This window comes from Heterodontus francisci, chromosome 32, assembly GCF_036365525.1.
Source record: "Heterodontus francisci isolate sHetFra1 chromosome 32, sHetFra1.hap1, whole genome shotgun sequence".
Taxonomy (NCBI): Eukaryota; Metazoa; Chordata; class Chondrichthyes; order Heterodontiformes; family Heterodontidae; genus Heterodontus; species Heterodontus francisci.
In genome coordinates this window covers 51,732,063-51,755,623 of record NC_090402.1, presented here as the reverse complement: position 1 = coordinate 51,755,623, position 23,561 = coordinate 51,732,063, and the positions used below count along the sequence as shown (strand labels likewise).

At 48.2% G+C, this 23,561-nt stretch overlaps 1 protein-coding gene across 5 annotated transcripts in view; it reads right to left on the bottom strand.

Moving 5' to 3' along the window:
• The window catches only part of grin1a (glutamate receptor, ionotropic, N-methyl D-aspartate 1a), a 447,138-nt gene that overhangs the window by 112,159 nt on the left and 311,418 nt on the right, over nt 1-23,561 (bottom strand). For all 5 annotated transcript variants that reach the window (XM_068011966.1, XM_068011961.1, XM_068011962.1 and 2 more), the window contains one exon: nt 4,502-4,676. In XM_068011966.1, coding sequence (XP_067868067.1) covers nt 4,502-4,676 — 175 coding nt within the window. The remainder of the gene's footprint in view (nt 1-4,501; nt 4,677-23,561) is intronic.

Below are 23,561 nucleotides of genomic sequence, written 5' to 3'. Positions count from 1 at the left end.
ACTAGTTAGGCCACAACTTGAGTACTGCGTCCAGTTCTGGTCACCTCGTTACAGAAAGGATGCAATTGCACTAGAGAGGGTACAGAGGAGATTTACGAGGATGTTGCCAGGATTGGAAAAATGCAGTTAGGAGGAAAGATTGGATGGGCTGGTGGTATTTTCCTTGGAACAGAGGAGGCTAAGGGGAGATTTGATTGAGGCGTACAAGGTTGTGAGGGGCTGGATAGAGTGGATGGGAAGGACCTATTTCCCTAGCAGAGGGGTCAGTGACTCGGGGGCATAGATTTAAAGTGATTGGTAGAAGGATTAGAGGGGATATGAGGGAAACCTTTCACCCAGAGGGTGGTGGGGGTCTGGAACCCACTGCCTGAAAGGGTGGTAGAGGCAGAAACCCTCAACTCGTTCAAAAGATGTCTGAATATGCAACTGAAGTCCTGTAACCTCCAGGGATATGGCCCAAGTACTGGAAAATGGGATTAGGCTGGGTGGTTCATTTTACAGTCGGCACAGACACGATGGGCAGAGTGGCCTCCTTTTGTGCTGTAAATATTTCTACATTTTCTAACTGCTCTAAATAGCTGAAGAGGAGGAATGTGCAGGGATGTAGGGAGAGAGCGGGGTGTGGCAGTACATGAATTGCTCCTTAGGAGAACCAGCATGGACACGATGGGTCGAATGGCTGCCTTCTGTGGTGTAACGATTCTATGATTCTACGAGGACCAAGATGTCCAGCAGCATCATCAGAATCAGCAGGAACAGGAGCAGCAGCAGCCTGCTCCTCACAGACCTGTAGCTCCACAGGAGAAAGGTGAGCAGCAAGGTGCAGGAGACCATATCCAGCACGCAGGATTACAGGCAGAGATTAAGCTTTCTCATTATGTTGGCATAGCAGTGTCTCAGAAGGCTGAGGGTGCCACGTCAGGACATTTGCAACCTTCTGGGATTATACGTGCTACCAGCTGGACCTGGTGGCCATGCTTTACCATGGCAGTCAAAGTCACCATCCCCCTCGACTACTGTACCTCTGGATCCTTCCAGGGTTCTGTCAGAGACATTTACAGGATCTCCCAGTCAGCGGCCCACAGATGCATAAGGCAGGTGACTAATGGCTTGTTTTTCAGGGCTGGCAATTCTAACAACCTTGCCACCCATAATGCCAGTTGGAATGAGCGGGTGCTCAGGTTTGCAGCTCTGGCTGACTTCCCACAGTTGCAGGGAGTCATTGTCTGCACACAGGCAGCAATACAGGCACTGCCAGATCATCCAGGACTATTCATCAACTGCAAGGGCTTCAATGTGCAGCTGGTGTGTAACCACAAAAAGATCTTTATGCAGGTGTGCCCTAGATTCCTGGGCAGCTGCCATGAGGCCTTTGCCCTGTGGCAGTCCACCCTCCCTAATCTCTTTGTACCTTGAAGCAGGCTCTTGGACACAAGTGATACCCACTTAAAACGTGGCTAATGCCAGACATGAGGAAGCCAAGCAATGCAATGAAAGCCATCTGACCACCAGATGTGTCATTGAGCAAGCTGCATCAGATGCGCTTCAGTTGCTGAACAGATCTGGAGGTGCCCCTCAGTACACACCAGTGAAGGACTCCAGATGTCATGGTGTGCTCTCTGCACAGCATTTCCCAGCAGTGAGATCTGGACCTACAGGAGGAACAAGATCACATAACGCCAAGGAGGAGGCAGAACATGATCCAGCCAAGTCACCAGCAATGATGCACACTGCTGCCACGATGCTGATTATTGCGAGGTTCATTTAGGTTCCACCAGTCCACCCATCTAACACTATCTGCCAATTCCTTCTGTTCTGCTCCCAACTCCAAAATCCATCTAATTGCATGTTTGCAATGTCCCTTTAAATACTGGAGTTGAAATCGACTCAAGCGGGTCATCATCTCGCCTGCTTAGGCTAATTGGTAGGGAAACCCGGAAATAAATATGCAGTACAGTGGCTCGGTTAAAAAGCCACTGACAGATGGCCTGCACCTACTTCCTGGTTTCCTGCCAGAAGTGCCCCCCCACCCCCCCACAACCTCACTCCTAGCGAGTCGGGAACTTAAAATCCAGCCCCTAGACTCTGCACCCCATCGGAAAAATATGTGATCCCCTGAGAGGGGGCGAGAAACCAGATTAAAACACAGGCCAATTTGGGAAAAGCATCTGGGAAAGTCTGCTCCGACCCCTTTAGACGATCAACATTAGTCCAAGAGATGACTCTGAACCTTCTCAAGTCACCTTTGTCATTTTTCGCTAATCTCTCTCCAATAAACCATTGGGGCCACTTATTTTTTTTATCCTCCAATTACACATTTTAAACTCAGTAAGAGACAAAGAAATAGATTTAAAGCAGTGGATATATAGGATCTAAAAGGAACAGGATCATTCCAGCCAGAGCCATGAAGTGATTCTTTAAAGATTAAGATATGCAGCACCATGAATGAGGGCTGGATTTTCAAAGTAGTGGCAGGAAACAGGAGCCTGCTCTGGTTTTTGGTCTGAAACCTACCACCTCTGGGAAGCTGATTCAGATTGCAATTTTCAAGTGGGAAAGTTTTAACTGGTATGGAGTCGGGTTTCCTTCCTCTTAGAACCAGTGAGATTGAAAATGGCAGTGGGTCAGATCAAGTGTGGGGCTCATGTAGATTTCCACAGCAGCCATCACTGAGGCTGCTGGTTGTCCAGAGGGAGAGATCTGCCTTCCACAGCACCAGAGGGAAGCGAGATGTCACAGGGGAGCTGGAGGCCTGGCACTAAGGGGCAGAGCAAACCCTCACTTCATCAATTCCCACTTGGATCTAATGCTGCAGGTGGTGGTGAGGGAGAGGAGGGAGGTCCTCTTCCCAGAGGATGGCAGGAGGAGACCACATCGTCATGCAGCAGGGGCACCTCTCTGTTCAGTGTTATCCCCCTCTGCCCCCTCTTCTCCTCCTCTCTTACCAATTGCCCTCCCCCCAATGAGCTGTCTCCTTCCAGGGCCTCACTGCCTTCAATGTCCACACCTCTCTAGTGGGCCATGTTATGGAGAGCTTGGCAGACCACCACAATGACAGAGACCCTTGCAGGAGGGTATTGGAGGGTGCCACTTAACCGATCCAGGCACCGGAATCGCATCTTCAGAAACCCAATAGTCTGCGCAATGGTTGGCCTGATGAGCAGGTGACATTGGTTGTTTCACCTCTGTGCCTCTGACTGGGGCTCCCGTAGAGGTGTCAGTAGCCATCTCTTCAATGGATTTTCCTTGTCCCCTTGGATCCATCCACTCACTTTGGAGCATGGAATGAAGATCCAAGGCAGCCTGGACTGGCAGAGGATGAAGGAGTCATGGCAGCTGCCAGGAAAGTGAGCACAAACATGGAGGAAGCTCTTGTTGTGGTATCAAACCATTTGAACGTTGAGGGAGTGGAAGCCCTTCCTGCTGATGGAGCTCACAGGCAGGTCACTGGATGCCCTGATCGGTACAATCGATGATGCCCTGCACCTGAACGAATCCATCGATAGCATCAAAACCCAATGCCCTCTGTGCCAGCACAGGCCCACCTGTGTCAAAGTGGGCGTAGTCCCTGCCCTCCTGAAAAGGGCATCTGTGACCTGCCTGATGGCTTAATGAGATGCTGACTGTGAGATGCCACCTAGGTCCACAGCTGATCCCTGGAATAACCCAGTTGCATAGACCTTGACAGCTGTAGGTAGAGGACTGCCATGGGGGCTGTGAATCAGAGCACAAATGAGTGGAACCATCTGCCTGGATAGGCGCCGTCTCCTATGGCACTGGCGCTCTGTCATCTGCAGCTAGCTGACTCTTGGATAGTGCACCTGATGTCTTGGGTAGTGCCTTCCTCCCCTTGCAGCCCCTCGCTGTGCTCCTCTCGCCTCCTGCTGTTCAGGAGGGTGCATTTGCGGCAGCTCATCCTGCTCCGGCCAATGTCAGAGCCACCTGTTCCTACCTGACCTCCGTCAGCTGGGCCTTTAACGCTCACCAGGTTCTCGTGCCAACCCTAGCTACCACAGTGATGCCAGCGGGCTCAATTCTCTCTCCGGTCTCACGTCAATCTCCAATGTAACATTTAACTCCTACATCTGCAACAATATCCTCAGTGAGATACATCTGAGGAAGCTAAGCTTCATTTGCTGCCTCTACATTAAATGAAACAGCCATTTCCAATGACCTCATCTCCCTCCACAATACTCACATCCTCACTACCCTGCCATGTCCCCACCAATGGCATTTTCCAGTTCCAGCATTGAAAAATTGTTCCCTGAAACTCATACGCATGTTAATGAGTTCTTTAATGAGCTCAACAGGCAATTAATTAGATGTGGGCGACTGACCCGTTCCCTGCCTGCCAGCTGAAGTTTAAAAATAGCATCGCATTCTGGAGGCCGCGGGGCCCAGTGCCGACCTCCAAGAACATGTACTTCAAATGTGCTCGTGCCATCCACACACTCAACAGGATTAAAAATTCAACCCTGAAAGTCTGGACTGAACTTATTACCTTTTAAAGAGTGGCCCAGTTTTCCAGATGTTGGTGTTCCCCACGCAGCCTTTCGGGGGGTCAGTGATGTTTTCCTTCTCAAAGAGCTCATGGATCGATTGTGCCACGATACCCACAGCATCATTAATGTGAGCAGTTTCATTTTTACCATCGATCAGTTGCAAACCAATTACACCTGCATGGGAAACCAAACCACCAGAGGTGAAATCAGAAGGAGGCAGTGAGGAGTGTGAGGTATATCAGAGTGTGACAGTGAGGGTGCAGGTTATATCAGAAGGTGACAGTGAGGGTGCAGGTTATATCAGAGTGTGACAGTGAGGGTGCAGGTTATATCAAAGTGTGACAGTGAGGGTGCAGGTTATATCAGAAGGTGACAGTGAGGGTGCAGGTTATATCAGAAGGTGACAGTGAGGGTGCAGGTTATATCAGAGTGTGACAGTGAGGGTGCAGGTTATATCAGAAGGTGACAGTGAGGGTGCAGGTTATATCAGAAGGTGACAGTGAGGGTACAGGTTATATCAGAGTGTGACAGTGAGGGTGCAGGTTATATCAGAGTGTGACAGTGAGGGTGCAGGTTATATCAGAAGGTAACAGTGAGGGTGCAGGTTATATCAGAGTGTGACAGTGAGGGTGCAGGTTATATCAGAGTGTGACAGTGAGGGTGCAGGTTATATCAGAAGGTGACAGTGAGGGTGCAGGTTATATCAAAGTGTGACAGTGAGGGTGCAGGTTATATCAGAAGGTGACAGTGAGGGTGCAGGTTATATCAGAAGGTGACAGTGAGGGTGCAGGTTATATCAGAGTGTGACAGTGAGGGTGCAGGTTATATCAGCGTCACAGTAAGGGTGCAGGTTATATCAGAAGGTGACAGTGAGGATGCAGATTATATCAGAGTGTGACAGTGAGGGTGCAGATTATATCAGAGTGACAGTAAGGGTGCAGGTTATATCAGAGTGTGACAGTGAGGGTGCAGGTTATATCAGTGTGACAGTGAGGGTGCAGGTTATATCAGAGTGTGACAGTGAGGGTGCAGGTTATATCAGAAGGTGACAGTGAGGGTGCAGGTTATATCAGAAGGTGACAGTGAGGGTGCAGATTATATCAGAGTGTGACAGTAAGGGTGCAGGTTATATCAGAAGGTGACAGTGAGGGTGCAGGTTATATCAGTGTGACAGTAAGGGTGCAGGTTATATCAGAAGGTGACAGTGAGGGTGCAGGTTATATCAGATGGTGACAGTAAGGGTGCAGATTATATCAGAAGGTGACAGTAAGGGTGCAGGTTATATCAGAAGGTGACAGTGAGGGTGCAGGTTATATCAGAGTGTGACAGTGAGGGTGCAGGTTATATCAGTGTGACAGTGAGGGTGCAGGTTATATCAGAGTGTGACAGTGAGGGTGCAGGTTATATCAGAAGGTGACAGTGAGGGTGCAGGTTATATCAGAAGGTGACAGTGAGGGTGCAGGTTATATCAGAGTGTGACAGTAAGGGTGCAGGTTATATCAGAGTGTGACAGTGAGGGTGCAGGTTATATCAGTGTGACAGTGAGGGTGCAGGTTATATCAGAGTGTGACAGTGAGGGTGCAGGTTATATACAGAGTGTGACAGTGAGGGTGCAGGTTATATCAGAAGGTGACAGTGAGGGTGCAGGTTATATCAGAAGGTGACAGTGAGGGTGCAGGTTATATCAGAAGGTGACAGTAAGGGTGCAGGTTATATCAGAGTGTGACAGTGAGGGTGCAGGTTATATCAGAAGGTGACAGTGAGGGTGCAGGTTATATCAGAGTGTGACAGTGAGGGTGCAGGTTATATCAGTGTGACAGTGAGGGTGCAGGTTATATCAGAGTGTGACAGTGAGGGTGCAGGTTATATCAGAGTGTGACAGTGAGGATGCAGGTTATATCAGTGTGACATTGAGGGTGCAGGTTATATCAGTGTGACAGTGAGGGTGCAGGTTATATCAGAAGGTGACAGTGAGGGTGCAGGTTATATCAGTGTGACAGTGAGGGTGCAGGTTATATCACAAGGTGACAGTGAGGGTGCAGGTTATATCAGAGTGTGACAGTGAGGGTGCAGGTTATATCAGTGTGACATTGAGGGTGCAGTTTATATCAGTGTGACAGTGAGGGTGCAGGTTATATCAGAAGGTGACAGTGAGGGTGCAGGTTATATCAGAGTGTGACAGTGAGGGTGCAGGTTATATCAGAGTGTGACAGTGAGGGTGCAGGTTATATCAGAAGGTGACAGTGAGGGTGCAGGTTATATCAGAAGGTGACAGTGAGGGTGCAGGTTATATCAGAAGGTGACAGTGAGGGTGCAGGTTATATCAGAGTGTGACAGTGAGGGTGCAGGTTATATCAGAAGGTAACAGTGAGGGTGCAGGTTATATCAGAAGGTGACAGTGAGGGTGCAGGTTATATCAGAAGGTGACAGTGATGGTGCAGGTTATATCAGAGTGTGACACTGAGGGTGCAGGTTATATCAGAAGGTGACAGTGAGGGTGCAGGTTATATCAGAAGGTGACAGTGAGGGTGCAGGTTATATCAGAGTGTGACAGTGAGGGTGCAGATTATATCAGAAGGTGACAGTGAGGGTGCAGGTTATATCAGAGTGTGACATTGAGGGTGCAGGTTATATCAGTGTGACAGTGAATGTGCAGGTTATATCAGAAGGTGACAGTGAGGGTGCAGGTTATATCAGAGTGTGACAGTGAGGGTGCAGGTTATATCAGAAGGTAACAGTGAGGGTGCAGGTTATATCAGAAGGTGACAGTGAGGATGCAGATTATATCAGAGTGTGACAGTGAGGGTGCAGGTTATATCAGAAGGTGACAGTGAGGGTGCAGGTTATATCAGTGTGACAGTGAATGTGCAGGTTATATCAGAGTGTGACAGTGAGGGTGCAGGTTATCTCAGAGTGTGACAGTAAGGGTGCAGGTTATATCAGAAGGTGACAGTGAGGGTGCAGGTTATATCAGTGTGACAGTGAGGGTGCAGGTTATATCAGAAGGTGACAGTGAGGGTGCAGGTTATATCAGAAGGTGACAGTGAGGGTGCAGGTTATATCAGAGTGTGACAGTGAGGGTGCAGGTTATATCAGAAGGTGACAGTGAGGGTGCAGGTTATATCAGAAGGTGACAGTGAGGGTGCAGGTTATATCAGAGTGTGACAGTGAGGGTGCAGATTATATCAGAGTGTGACAGTGAGGGTGCAGATTATATCAGAAGGTGACAGTGAGGGTGCAGGTTATATCAGAAGGTGACAGTGAGGGTGCAGGTTATATCAGAGTGTGACAGTGAGGGTGCAGGTTATATCAGGGTGTGACAGTGAGGGTGCAGGTTATATCAGAAGGTGACAGTGAGGGTGCAGGTTATATCAGAAGGTGACAGTGAGGGTGCAGGTTATATCAGAGTGTGACAGTGAGGGTGCAGGTTATATCAGAGTGTGACAGTGAGGGTGCAGGTTATATCAGTGTGACAGTGAGGGTGCAGGTTATATCAGAGTGTGACAGTGAGGGTGCAGGTTATATCAGAAGGTGACAGTGAGGGTGCAGGTTATATCAGAGTGTGACAGTGAGGGTGCAGGTTATATCAGTGTGACAGTGAGGGTGCAGGTTATATCAGAAGGTGACAGTGAGGGTGCAGGTTATATCAGAGTGTGACAGTAAGGGTGCAGGTTATATCAGAAGGTGACAGTGAGGGTGCAGGTTATATCAGAAGGTGACAGTGAGGGTGCAGGTTATATCAGTGTGACAGTGAGGGTGCAGGTTATATCAGAAGGTGACAGTGAGGGTGAAGGTTATATCAGTGTGACAGTGAGGGTGCAGGTTATATCAGAAGGTGACAGTGAGGGTGCAGGTTATATCAGAAGGTGACAGTGAGGATGCAGGTTATATCAGAAGGTGACAGTGAGGGTGCAGGTTATATCAGAAGGTGACAGTGAGGGTGCAGGTTATATCAGAAGGTGACAGTGAGGGTGCAGGTTATATCAGTGTGACAGTGAGGGTGCAGGTTATATCAGAAGGTGACAGTGAGGGTGCAAGTTATATCAGAAGGTGACAGTGAGGGTGCAGGTTATATCAGAGTGTGACAGTAAGGGTGCAGGTTATATCAGAAGGTGACAGTGAGGGTGCAGGTTATATCAGAAGGTGACAGTGAGGGTGCAGGTTATATCAGTGTGACAGTGAGGGTGCAGGTTATATCAGAAGGTGACAGTGAGGGTGCAGGTTATATCAGAAGGTCACAGTGAGGGTGCAGGTTATATCAGAGTGTGACAGTAAGGGTGCAGGTTATATCAGAAGGTGACACTGAGGGTGCAGGTTATATCAGAGTGTGACAGTGAGGGTGCAGGTTATATCAGAGTGTGACAGTGAGGGTGCAGGTTATATCAGAAGGTGACAGTGAGGGTGCAGGTTATATCAGAAGGTGACAGTGAGGGTGCAGGTTATATCAGAGTGTGACAGTGAGGGTGCAGGGTATATCAGAGTGTGACAGTGAGGGTGCAGGTTCTTTCAGAGTGTGACAGTGAGGGTGCAGGTTATATCAAAGTGTGACAGTGAGGGTGCAGGTTATATCAGAAGGTGACAGTGAGGGTGCAGGTTATATCAGAGTGTGACAGTGAGGGTGCAGGTTATATCAGAAGGTGACAGTGAGGGTGCAGGTTATATCAGAAGGTGACAGTGAGGGTGCAGGCTATATCAGAGTGTGACAGTGAGGGTGCAGGTTATATCAGAGTGTGACAGTGAGGGTGCAGGTTATATCAGAAGGTAACAGTGAGGGTGCAGGTTATATCAGAGTGTGACAGTGAGGGTGCAGGTTATATCAGAGTGTGACAGTGAGGGTGCAGGTTATATCAGAAGGTGACAGTGAGGGTGCAGGTTATATCAAAGTGTGACAGTGAGGGTGCAGGTTATATCAGAAGGTGACAGTGAGGGTGCAGGTTATATCAGAAGGTGACAGTGAGGATGCAGATTATATCAGAGTGTGACAGTGAGGGTGCAGGCTATATCAGAAGGTGACAGTGAGGGTGCAGGTTATATCAGTGTGACAGTGAATGTGCAGGTTATATCAGAGTGTGACAGTGAGGGTGCAGGTTATATCAGAGTGTGACAGTAAGGGTGCAGGTTATATCAGAAGGTGACAGTGAGGGTGCAGGTTATATCAGTGTGACAGTGAGGGTGCAGGTTATATCAGAAGGTGACAGTGAGGGTGCAGGTTATATCAGAAGGTGACAGTGAGGGTGCAGGTTATATCAGAGTGTGACAGTGAGGGTGCAGGTTATATCAGAAGGTGACAGTGAGGGTGCAGGTTATATCAGAAGGTGACAGTGAGGGTGCAGGTTATATCAGAGTGTGACAGTGAGGGTGCAGGTTATATCAGAGTGTGACAGTGAGGGTGCAGGTTATATCAGAAGGTGACAGTGAGGGTGCAGGTTATATCAGAAGGTGACAGTGAGGGTGCAGGCTATATCAGAGTGTGACAGTGAGGGTGCAGGTTATATCAGAGTATGACAGTGAGGGTGCAGGTTATATCAGAAGGTGAGAATGAGGGTGCAGGTTATATCAGAAGGTGACAGTGAGGGTGCAGGTTATATCAGAGTGTGACAGTGAGGGTGCAGGTTATATCAGAGTGTGACAGTGAGGGTGCAGGTTATATCAGAAGGTGACAGTGAGGGTGCAGGTTATATCAGAAGGTGACAGTGAGGGTGCAGGTTATATCAGAGTGTGACAGTGAGGGTGCAGGTTATATCAGAAGGTGACAGTGAGGGTGCAGGTTATATCAGAGTGTGACAGTGAGGGTGCAGGTTATATCAGAGTGTGACAGTGAGGGTGCAGGTTATATCAGAAGGTGACAGTGAATGTGCAGGTTATATCAGAGTGTGACAGTGAGTGTGCAGATTATATCAGAGTGTGACAGTGAGGGTGCAGGTTATATCAGAGTGTGACAGTGAGGGTGCAGGTTATATCAGTGTGACAGTGAGGGTGCAGGTTATATCAGAAGGTGACAGTGAGGGTGCAGGTTATATCAGAAGGTGACAGTGAGGGTGCAGGTTATGTCAGAGTGTGACAGTGAGGGTGCAGGTTATATCAGAGTGTGACAGTGAGGGTGCAGGTTATATCAGTGTGACAGTGAGGGTGCAGGTTATATCAGAAGGTGACAGTGAGGGTGCAGGTTATATCAGAAGGTGACAGTGAGGGTGCAGGTTATATCAGTGTGACAGTGAGGGTGCAGGTTATATCAGAAGGTGACAGTGAGGGTGCAGGTTATATCAGAGTGTGACAGTAAGGGTGCAGGTTATATCAGAAGGTGACAGTGAGGGTGCAGGTTATATCAGAGTGTGACAGTGAGGGTGCAGGTTATATCAGAGTGTGACAGTGAGGGTGCAGGTTATATCAGAGTGTGACAGTGAGGGTGCAGGTTATATCAGAAGGTGACAGTGAGGGTGCAGGTTATATCAGAGTGTGACAGTGAGGGTGCAGGTTATATCAGAGTGTGACAGTGAGGGTGCAGGTTATATCAGAAGGTGACAGTGAGGGTGCAGGTTATATCAGAGTGTGACAGTGAGGGTGCAGGTTATATCAGAGTGTGACAGTGAGGGTGCAGGTTATATCAGAAGGTGACAGTGAGGGTGCAGGTTATATCAGAAGGTGACAGTGAGGGTGCAGGTTATATCAGAGTGTGACAGTGAGGGTGCAGGTTATATCAGAGTATGACAGTGAGGGTGCAGGTTATATCAGAAGGTGACAGTGAGGGTGCAGGTTATATCAGAAGGTGACAGTGAGGGTGCAGGTTATATCAGAGTGTGACAGTGAGGGTGCAGGTTATATCAGAGTGTGACAGTGAGGGTGCAGGTTATATCAGAAGGTGACAGTGACGGTGCAGGTTATATCAGAAGGTGACAGTGAGGGTGCAGGTTATATCAGAGTGTGACAGTGAGGGTGCAGGTTATATCAGAAGGTGACAGTGAGGGTGCAGGTTATATCAGAGTGTGACAGTGAGGGTGCAGGTTATATCAGAGTGTGACAGTGAGGGTGCAGGTTATATCAGAAGGTGACAGTGAATGTGCAGGTTATATCAGAGTGTGACAGTGAGGGTGCAGATTATATCAGAGTGTGACAGTGAGGGTGCAGGTTATATCAGAGTGTGACAGTGAGGGTGCAGGTTATATCAGTGTGACAGTGAGGGTGCAGGTTATATCAGAAGGTGACAGTGAGGGTGCAGGTTATATCAGAAGGTGACAGTGAGGGTGCAGGTTATGTCAGAGTGTGACAGTGAGGGTGCAGATTATATCAGAGTGTGACAGTGAGGGTGCAGGTTATATCAGAGTGTGACAGTGAGGGTGCAGGTTATATCAGTGTGACAGTGAGGGTGCAGGTTATATCAGAAGGTGACAGTGAGGGTGCAGGTTATATCAGAAGGTGACAGTGAGGGTGCAGGTTATATCAGTGTGACAGTGAGAGTGCAGGTTATATCAGAAGGTGACAGTGAGGGTGCAGGTTATATCAGAGTGTGACAGTAAGGGTGCAGGTTATATCAGAAGGTGACAGTGAGGGTGCAGGTTATATCAGAGTGTGACAGTGAGGATGCAGGTTATATCAGAGTGTGACAGTGAGGGTGCAGGTTATATCAGAAGGTGACAGTGAGGGTGCAGGTTATATCAGAGTGTGACAGTGAGGGTGCAGGTTATATCAGAAGGTGACAGTGAGGGCGCAGGTTATATCAGAGTGTGACAGTGAGAATGCAGGTTATATCAGAAGGTGACAGTGAGGGTGCAGGTTATATCAGAAGGTGACAGTGAGGGTGCAGGTTATATCAGTGTGACAGTGAGGGTGCAGGTTATATCAGAAGGTGACAGTGAGGGTGCAGGTTATATCAGTGTGACAGTGAGGGTGCAGGTTATATCAGAAGGTGACAGTGAGGGTGCAGGTTATATCAGAAGGTGACAGTGAGGATGCAGGTTATATCAGAAGGTGACAGTGAGGGTGCAGGTTATATCAGAAGGTGACAGTGAGGGTGCAGGTTATATCAGAGTGTGACAGTAAGGGTGCAGGTTATATCAGAAGGTGACAGTGAGGGTGCAGGTTCTATCAGAAGGTGACAGTGAGGGTGCAGGTTATATCAGTGTGACAGTGAGGGTGCAGGTTATATCAGAAGGTGACAGTGAGGGTGCAGGTTATATCAGAAGGTCACAGTGAGGGTGCAGGTTATATCAGTGTGACAGTGAGGGTGCAGGTTATATCAGAAGGTGACAGTGAGGGTGCAGGTTATATCAGAAGGTGACAGTGAGGATGCAGGTTATATCAGAGTGTGACAGTAAGGGTGCAGGTTATATCAGAAGGTGACAGTGAGGGTGCCGGTTATATCAGAGTGTCACAGTGAGGGTGCAGGTTATATCAGAGTGTGACAGTGAGGGTGCAGGTTATATCAGAAGGTGACAGTGAGGGTGCAGGTTATATCAGAAGGTGACAGTGAGGGTGCAGGTTATATCAGAGTGTGACAGTGAGGGTGCAGGTTATATCAGAGTGTGACAGTGAGGGTGCAGGTTATATCAGAGTGTGACAGTGAGGGTGCAGGTTATATCAAAGTGTGACAGTGAGGGTGCAGGTTATATCAGAAGGTGACAGTGAGGGTGCAGGTTATATCAGAGTGTGACAGTGAGGGTGCAGGTTATATCAGAAGGTGACAGTGAGGGTGCAGGTTATATCAGAAGGTGACAGTGAGGGTGCAGGTTATATCAGAGTGTGACAGTGAGGGTGCAGGTTATATCAGAGTGTGACAGTGAGGGTGCAGGTTATATCAGAGTGTGACAGTGAGGGTGCAGGTTATATCAGAAGGTGACAGTGAGGGTGCAGGTTATATCAGAGTGTGACAGTAAGGGTGCAGGTTATATCAGAAGGTGACAGTGAGGGTGCAGGTTATATCAGTGTGACAGTGAGGGTGCAGGTTATATCAGAAGGTGACAGTGAGGGTGCAGGTTATATCAGAGTGTGACAGTGAGGGTGCAGGTTATATCAGAAGGTGACAGTGAGGGTGCAGGTTATATCAGAGTGTGACAGTGAGGGTGCAGGTTATATCAGAGTGTGACAGTGAGGGTGCAGGTTATATCAAAGTGTGACAGTGAGGGTGCAGGTTATATCAGAAGGTGACAGTGAGGGTGCAGGTTATATCAGAAGGTGACAGTGAGGGTGCAGGTTATATCAGAGTGTGACAGTGAGGGTGCAGGTTATATCAGAAGGTGACAGTGAGGGTGCAGGTTATATCAGAGTGTGACAGTGAGGGTGCAGGTTATATCAGTGTGACAGTGAGGGTGCAGGTTATATCAGAAGGTGACAGTGAGGGTGCAGGTTATATCAGAAGGTGACAGTGAGGGTGCAGGTTATATCAGTGTGACAGTGAGGGTGCAGGTTATATCAGAAGGTGACAGTGAGGGTGCAGGTTATATCAGAGTGTGACAGTAAGGGTGCAGGTTATATCAGAAGGTGACAGTGAGGGTGCAGGTTATATCAGAGTGTGACAGTGAGGGTGCAGGTTATATCAGAGTGTGACAGTGAGGGTGCAGGTTATATCAGAAGGTGACAGTGAGGGTGCAGGTTATATCAGAGTGTGACAGTGAGAATGCAGGTTATATCAGAAGGTGACAGTGAGGGTGCAGGTTCTATCAGAAGGTGACAGTGAGGGTGCAGGTTATATCAGTGTGACAGTGAGGGTGCAGGTTATATCAAAAGGTGACAGTGAGGGTGCAGGTTATATCAGAAGGTGACAGTGAGGGTGCAGGTTATATCAGTGTGACAGTGAGGGTGCAGGTTATATCAGAAGGTGACAGTGAGGGTGCAGGTTATATCAGAAGGTGACAGTGAGGATGCAGGTTATATCAGAAGGTGACAGTGAGGGTGCAGGTTATATCAGAAGGTGACAGTGAGGGTGCAGGTTATATCAGTGTGACAGTGAGGGTGCAGGTTATATCAGAAGGTGACAGTGAGGGTGCAGGTTATATCAGTGTGACAGTGAGGGTGCAGGTTGTATCAGAAGGTGACAGTGAGGGTGCAGGTTATATCACAAGGTGACAGTGAGGGCGCAGGTTATATCAGAGTGTGACAGTAAGGGTGCAGGTTATATCAGAAGGTGACAGTGAGGGTGCAGGTTATATCAGAAGGTGACAGTGAGGGTGCAGGTTATATCAGTGTGACAGTGAGGGTGCAGGTTATATCAGAAGGTGACAGTGAGGGTGCAGGTTATATCAGAAGGTGACAGTGAGGGTGCAGGTTATATCAGAGTGTGACAGTGAGGGTGCAGGTTAAATCAGAAGGTGACAGTGAGGGTGCAGGTTATATCAGAGTGTGACAGTGAGGGTGCAGGTTATATCAGAGTGTGACAGTGAGGGTGCAGGTTATATCAAAGTGTGACAGTGAGGGTGCAGGTTATATCAGAAGGTGACAGTGAGGGTGCAGGTTATATCAGAGTGTGACAGTGAGGGTGCAGGTTATATCAGAAGGTGACAGTGAGGGTGCAGGTTATATCAGAAGGTGACAGTGAGGGTGCAGGTTATATCAGAGTGTGACAGTGAGGGTGCAGGTTATATCAGAGTGTGACAGTGAGGGTGCAGGTTATATCAGAAGGTAACAGTGAGGGTGCAGGTTATATCAGAGTGTGACAGTGAGGGTGCAGGTTATATCAGAGTGTGACAGTGAGGGTGCAGGTGATATCAGAAGGTAACAGTGAGGGTGCAGGTTATATCAGAGTGTGACAGTGAGGGTGCAGGTTATATCAGAGTGTGACAGTGAGGATGCAGGTTATATCAAAGTGTGACAGTGAGTCTGCAGGTTATATCAGAAGGTGACAGTGAGGGTGCAGGTTATATCAGAAGGTGACAGTGAGGGTGCAGGTTATATCAGAGTGTGACAGTGAGGGTGCAGGTTATATCAGAGTGTGACAGTGAGGGTGCAGGTTATATCAGAAGGTGACAGTGAGGGTGCAGGTTATATCAGAGTGTGACAGTGAGGGTGCAGGTTATATCAGAAGGTGACAGTGAGGGTGCAGGTTATATCAGAGTGTGACAGTGAGGGTGCAGGTTATATCAGAGTGTGACAGTGAGGATGCAGGTTATATCAAAGTGTGACAGTGAGTCTGCAGGTTATATCAGAAGGTGACAGTGAGGGTGCAGGTTATATCAGAAGGTGACAGTGAGGGTGCAGGTTATATCAGAGTGTGACAGTGAGGGTGCAGGTTATATCAGAAGGTGACAGTGAGGGTGCAGGTTATATCAGAAGGTGACAGTGAGGGTGCAGATTATATCAGAGTGTGACAGTGAGGGTGCAGGTTATATCAGAAGGTAACAGTGAGGGTGCAGGTTATATCAGAGTGTGACAGTGAGGGTGCAGGTTATATCAGAAGGTGACAGTGAGGGTGCAGGTTATATCAGAAGGTGACAGTGAGGGTGCAGGTTATATCAGAGTGTGACAGTGAGGGTGCAGGTTATATCAGAGTGTGACAGTGAGGGTGCAGGTTATATCAGAGTGTGACAGTGAGGGTGCAGGTTATATCAGAGTGTGACAGTGGGGGTGCAGGTTATATCAGAGTGTGACAGTGCGGATGCAGGTTATATCAGAGTGTGACAGTGAGGGTGCAGGTTATATCAGAGTGTGACAATGAGGGTGCAGGTTATATCAGAGTGTGACAGTGAGGGTGCAGGTTATATCAGAGTGTGACAGTGAGGGTGCAGGTTATATCAGCGTCACAGTAAGGGTGCAGGTTATATCAGAAGGCGACAGTGAGGATGCAGATTATATCAGAGTGTGACAGTGAGGGTGCAGATTATATCAGAGTGACAGTAAGGGTGCAGGTTATATCAGAGTGTGACAGTGAGGGTGCAGGTTATATCAGTGTGACAGTAAGGGTGCAGGTTATATCAGAAGGTGACAGTGAGGGTGCAGGTTATATCAGAAGGTGACAGTGAGGGTGCAGATTATATCAGAGTGTGACAGTAAGGGTGCAGGTTATATCAGAAGGTGACAGTGAGGGTGCAGGTTATATCAGAAGGTGACAGTGAGGGTGCAGGTTATATCAGATGGTGACAGTGAGGGTGCAGATTATATCAGAAGGTGACAGTAAGGGTGCAGGTTATATCAGAAGGTGACAGTAAGGGTGCAGGTTATATCAGAGTGTGACAGTGAGGGTGCAGGTTATATCAGTGTGACAGTAAGGGTGCAGGTTATATCAGTGTGACAGTGAGGGTGCAGGTTATATCAGAGTGTGACAGTGAGGGTGCAGGTTATATCAGATTGTGACAGTGAGGGTGCAGGTTATATCAGAGTGTGACAGTGAGGGTGCAGGTTATATCAGAAGGTGACAGTGAGGGTGCAGGTTATATCAGAAGGTGACAGTGAGGGTGCAGGTTATATCAGAAGGTGACAGTAAGGGTGCAGGTTATATCAGAGTGTGACAGTGAGGGAGCAGGTTATATCAGAAGGTGACAGTGAGGGTGCAGGTTATATCAGAGTGTGACAGTGAGGGTGCAGGTTATATCAGTGTGACAGTGAGGGTGCAGGTTATATCAGAGTGTGACAGTGAGGGTGCAGGTTATATCAGAGTGTGACAGTGAGGATGCAGGTTCTATCAGTGTGACATTGAGGGTGCAGGTTATATCAGAGTGTGACAGTGAGGGTGCAGGTTATATCAGAAGGTGACAGTGAGGGTGCAGGTTATATCAGAAGGTGACAGTGAGGGTGCAGGTTATATCAGAAGGTGACAGTAAGGGTGCAGGTTATATCAGAGTGTGACAGTGAGGGAGCAGGTTATATCAGAAGGTGACAGTGAGGGTGCAGGTTATATCAGAGTGTGACAGTGAGGGTGCAGGTTATATCAGTGTGACAGTGAGGGTGCAGGTTATATCAGAGTGTGACTGTGAGGATGCAGGTTATATCAGTGTGACAGTGAGGGTGCAGGTTATATCAGAAGGTGACAGTGAGGGTGCAGGTTATATCAGTGTGACAGTGAGGGTGCAGGTTATATCAGAAGGTGACAGTGAGGGTGCAGGTTATATCAGAGTGTGACAGTGAGGGTGCAGGTTATATCAGTGTGACAGTGAGGGTGCAGGTTATATCAGAAGGTGACAGTGAGGGTGCAGGTTATATCAGAGTGTGACAGTGAGGGTGCAGGTTATATCAGAGTGTGACAGTGAGGGTGCAGGTTATATCAGAAGGTGACAGTGAGGGTGCAGGTTATATCAGAGTGTGACAGTGAGGGTGCAGGTTATATCAGAGTGTGACAGTGAGGGTGCAGGTTATATCAGAAGGTAACAGTGAGGGTGCAGGTTATATCAGAGTGTGACAGTGAGGGTGCAGGTTATATCAGAGTGTGACAGTGAGGGTGCAGGTGATATCAGAAGGTAACAGTGAGGGTGCAGGTTATATCAGAGTGTGACAGTGAGGGTGCAGGTTATATCAGAGTGTGACAGTGAGGATGCAGGTTATATCAAAGTGTGACAGTGAGTCTGCAGGTTATATCAGAAGGTGACAGTGAGGGTGCAGGTTATATCAGAAGGTGACAGTGAGGGTGCAGGTTATATCAGAGTGTGACAGTGAGGGTGCAGGTTATATCAGAGTGTGACAGTGAGGGTGCAGGTTATATCAGAAGGTGACAGTGAGGGTGCAGGTTATATCAGAGTGTGACAGTGAGGGTGCAGGTTATATCAGAAGGTGACAGTGAGGGTGCAGGTTATATCAGAGTGTGACAGTGAGGGTGCAGGTTATATCAGAGTGTGACAGTGAGGGTGCAGGTTAAATCAGAAGGTGACAGTGAGGGTGCAGGTTATATCAGAGTGTGACAGTGAGGGTGCAGGTTATATCAGAGTGTGACAGTGAGGGTGCAGGTTATATCAAAGTGTGACAGTGAGGGTGCAGGTTATATCAGAAGGTGACAGTGAGGGTGCAGGTTATATCAGAGTGTGACAGTGAGGGTGCAGGTTATATCAGAAGGTGACAGTGAGGGTGCAGGTTATATCAGAAGGTGACAGTGAGGGTGCAGGTTATATCAGAGTGTGACAGTGAGGGTGCAGGTTATATCAGAGTGTGACAGTGAGGGTGCAGGTTATATCAGAAGGTAACAGTGAGGGTGCAGGTTATATCAGAGTGTGACAGTGAGGGTGCAGGTTATATCAGAGTGTGACAGTGAGGGTGCAGGTGATATCAGAAGGTAACAGTGAGGGTGCAGGTTATATCAGAGTGTGACAGTGAGGGTGCAGGTTATATCAGAGTGTGACAGTGAGGATGCAGGTTATATCAAAGTGTGACAGTGAGTCTGCAGGTTATATCAGAAGGTGACAGTGAGGGTGCAGGTTATATCAGAAGGTGACAGTGAGGGTGCAGGTTATATCAGAGTGTGACAGTGAGGGTGCAGGTTATATCAGAGTGTGACAGTGAGGGTGCAGGTTATATCAGAAGGTGACAGTGAGGGTGCAGGTTATATCAGAGTGTGACAGTGAGGGTGCAGGTTATATCAGAAGGTGACAGTGAGGGTGCAGGTTATATCAGAGTGTGACAGTGAGGGTGCAGGTTATATCAGAGTGTGACAGTGAGGATGCAGGTTATATCAAAGTGTGACAGTGAGTCTGCAGGTTATATCAGAAGGTGACAGTGAGGGTGCAGGTTATATCAGAAGGTGACAGTGAGGGTGCAGGTTATATCAGAGTGTGACAGTGAGGGTGCAGGTTATATCAGAAGGTGACAGTGAGGGTGCAGGTTATATCAGAAGGTGACAGTGAGGGTGCAGATTATATCAGAGTGTGACAGTGAGGGTGCAGGTTATATCAGAAGGTAACAGTGAGGGTGCAGGTTATATCAGAGTGTGACAGTGAGGGTGCAGGTTATATCAGAAGGTGACAGTGAGGGTGCAGGTTATATCAGAAGGTGACAGTGAGGGTGCAGGTTATATCAGAGTGTGACAGTGAGGGTGCAGGTTATATCAGAGTGTGACAGTGAGGGTGCAGGTTATATCAGAGTGTGACAGTGAGGGTGCAGGTTATATCAGAGTGTGACAGTGGGGGTGCAGGTTATATCAGAGTGTGACAGTGCGGATGCAGGTTATATCAGAGTGTGACAGTGAGGGTGCAGGTTATATCAGAGTGTGACAATGAGGGTGCAGGTTATATCAGAGTGTGACAGTGAGGGTGCAGGTTATATCAGAGTGTGACAGTGAGGGTGCAGGTTATATCAGCGTCACAGTAAGGGTGCAGGTTATATCAGAAGGCGACAGTGAGGATGCAGATTATATCAGAGTGTGACAGTGAGGGTGCAGATTATATCAGAGTGACAGTAAGGGTGCAGGTTATATCAGAGTGTGACAGTGAGGGTGCAGGTTATATCAGTGTGACAGTAAGGGTGCAGGTTATATCAGAAGGTGACAGTGAGGGTGCAGGTTATATCAGAAGGTGACAGTGAGGGTGCAGATTATATCAGAGTGTGACAGTAAGGGTGCAGGTTATATCAGAAGGTGACAGTGAGGGTGCAGGTTATATCAGAAGGTGACAGTGAGGGTGCAGGTTATATCAGATGGTGACAGTGAGGGTGCAGATTATATCAGAAGGTGACAGTAAGGGTGCAGGTTATATCAGAAGGTGACAGTAAGGGTGCAGGTTATATCAGAGTGTGACAGTGAGGGTGCAGGTTATATCAGTGTGACAGTAAGGGTGCAGGTTATATCAGTGTGACAGTGAGGGTGCAGGTTATATCAGAGTGTGACAGTGAGGGTGCAGGTTATATCAGATTGTGACAGTGAGGGTGCAGGTTATATCAGAGTGTGACAGTGAGGGTGCAGGTTATATCAGAAGGTGACAGTGAGGGTGCAGGTTATATCAGAAGGTGACAGTGAGGGTGCAGGTTATATCAGAAGGTGACAGTAAGGGTGCAGGTTATATCAGAGTGTGACAGTGAGGGAGCAGGTTATATCAGAAGGTGACAGTGAGGGTGCAGGTTATATCAGAGTGTGACAGTGAGGGTGCAGGTTATATCAGTGTGACAGTGAGGGTGCAGGTTATATCAGAGTGTGACAGTGAGGGTGCAGGTTATATCAGAGTGTGACAGTGAGGATGCAGGTTCTATCAGTGTGACATTGAGGGTGCAGGTTATATCAGAGTGTGACAGTGAGGGTGCAGGTTATATCAGAAGGTGACAGTGAGGGTGCAGGTTATATCAGAAGGTGACAGTGAGGGTGCAGGTTATATCAGAAGGTGACAGTAAGGGTGCAGGTTATATCAGAGTGTGACAGTGAGGGAGCAGGTTATATCAGAAGGTGACAGTGAGGGTGCAGGTTATATCAGAGTGTGACAGTGAGGGTGCAGGTTATATCAGTGTGACAGTGAGGGTGCAGGTTATATCAGAGTGTGACTGTGAGGATGCAGGTTATATCAGTGTGACAGTGAGGGTGCAGGTTATATCAGAAGGTGACAGTGAGGGTGCAGGTTATATCAGTGTGACAGTGAGGGTGCAGGTTATATCAGAAGGTGACAGTGAGGGTGCAGGTTATATCAGAGTGTGACAGTGAGGGTGCAGGTTATATCAGTGTGACAGTGAGGGTGCAGGTTATATCAGAAGGTGACAGTGAGGGTGCAGGTTATATCAGAGTGTGACAGTGAGGGTGCAGGTTATATCAGAGTGTGACAGTGAGGGTGCAGGTTATATCAGAAGGTGACAGTGAGGGTGCAGGTTATATCAGAGTGTGACAGTGAGGGTGCAGGTTATATCAGAGTGTGACAGTGAGGGTGCAGGTTATATCAGAAGGTAACAGTGAGGGTGCAGGTTATATCAGAGTGTGACAGTGAGGGTGCAGGTTATATCAGAGTGTGACAGTGAGGGTGCAGGTGATATCAGAAGGTAACAGTGAGGGTGCAGGTTATATCAGAGTGTGACAGTGAGGGTGCAGGTTATATCAGAGTGTGACAGTGAGGATGCAGGTTATATCAAAGTGTGACAGTGAGTCTGCAGGTTATATCAGAAGGTGACAGTGAGGGTGCAGGTTATATCAGAAGGTGACAGTGAGGGTGCAGGTTATATCAGAGTGTGACAGTGAGGGTGCAGGTTATATCAGAGTGTGACAGTGAGGGTGCAGGTTATATCAGAAGGTGACAGTGAGGGTGCAGGTTATATCAGAGTGTGACAGTGAGGGTGCAGGTTATATCAGAAGGTGACAGTGAGGGTGCAGGTTATATCAGAGTGTGACAGTGAGGGTGCAGGTTATATCAGAGTGTGACAGTGAGGATGCAGGTTATATCAAAGTGTGACAGTGAGTCTGCAGGTTATATCAGAAGGTGACAGTGAGGGTGCAGGTTATATCAGAAGGTGACAGTGAGGGTGCAGGTTATATCAGAGTGTGACAGTGAGGGTGCAGGTTATATCAGAAGGTGACAGTGAGGGTGCAGGTTATATCAGAAGGTGACAGTGAGGGTGCAGATTATATCAGAGTGTGACAGTGAGGGTGCAGGTTATATCAGAAGGTAACAGTGAGGGTGCAGGTTATATCAGAGTGTGACAGTGAGGGTGCAGGTTATATCAGAAGGTGACAGTGAGGGTGCAGGTTATATCAGAAGGTGACAGTGAGGGTGCAGGTTATATCAGAGTGTGACAGTGAGGGTGCAGGTTATATCAGAGTGTGACAGTGAGGGTGCAGGTTATATCAGAGTGTGACAGTGAGGGTGCAGGTTATATCAGAGTGTGACAGTGGGGGTGCAGGTTATATCAGAGTGTGACAGTGCGGATGCAGGTTATATCAGAGTGTGACAGTGAGGGTGCAGGTTATATCAGAGTGTGACAATGAGGGTGCAGGTTATATCAGAGTGTGACAGTGAGGGTGCAGGTTATATCAGAGTGTGACAGTGAGGGTGCAGGTTATATCAGCGTCACAGTAAGGGTGCAGGTTATATCAGAAGGCGACAGTGAGGATGCAGATTATATCAGAGTGTGACAGTGAGGGTGCAGATTATATCAGAGTGACAGTAAGGGTGCAGGTTATATCAGAGTGTGACAGTGAGGGTGCAGGTTATATCAGTGTGACAGTAAGGGTGCAGGTTATATCAGAAGGTGACAGTGAGGGTGCAGGTTATATCAGAAGGTGACAGTGAGGGTGCAGATTATATCAGAGTGTGACAGTAAGGGTGCAGGTTATATCAGAAGGTGACAGTGAGGGTGCAGGTTATATCAGAAGGTGACAGTGAGGGTGCAGGTTATATCAGATGGTGACAGTGAGGGTGCAGATTATATCAGAAGGTGACAGTAAGGGTGCAGGTTATATCAGAAGGTGACAGTAAGGGTGCAGGTTATATCAGAGTGTGACAGTGAGGGTGCAGGTTATATCAGTGTGACAGTAAGGGTGCAGGTTATATCAGTGTGACAGTGAGGGTGCAGGTTATATCAGAGTGTGACAGTGAGGGTGCAGGTTATATCAGATTGTGACAGTGAGGGTGCAGGTTATATCAGAGTGTGACAGTGAGGGTGCAGGTTATATCAGAAGGTGACAGTGAGGGTGCAGGTTATATCAGAAGGTGACAGTGAGGGTGCAGGTTATATCAGAAGGTGACAGTAAGGGTGCAGGTTATATCAGAGTGTGACAGTGAGGGAGCAGGTTATATCAGAAGGTGACAGTGAGGGTGCAGGTTATATCAGAGTGTGACAGTGAGGGTGCAGGTTATATCAGTGTGACAGTGAGGGTGCAGGTTATATCAGAGTGTGACAGTGAGGGTGCAGGTTATATCAGAGTGTGACAGTGAGGATGCAGGTTCTATCAGTGTGACATTGAGGGTGCAGGTTATATCAGAGTGTGACAGTGAGGGTGCAGGTTATATCAGAAGGTGACAGTGAGGGTGCAGGTTATATCAGAAGGTGACAGTGAGGGTGCAGGTTATATCAGAAGGTGACAGTAAGGGTGCAGGTTATATCAGAGTGTGACAGTGAGGGAGCAGGTTATATCAGAAGGTGACAGTGAGGGTGCAGGTTATATCAGAGTGTGACAGTGAGGGTGCAGGTTATATCAGTGTGACAGTGAGGGTGCAGGTTATATCAGAGTGTGACTGTGAGGAT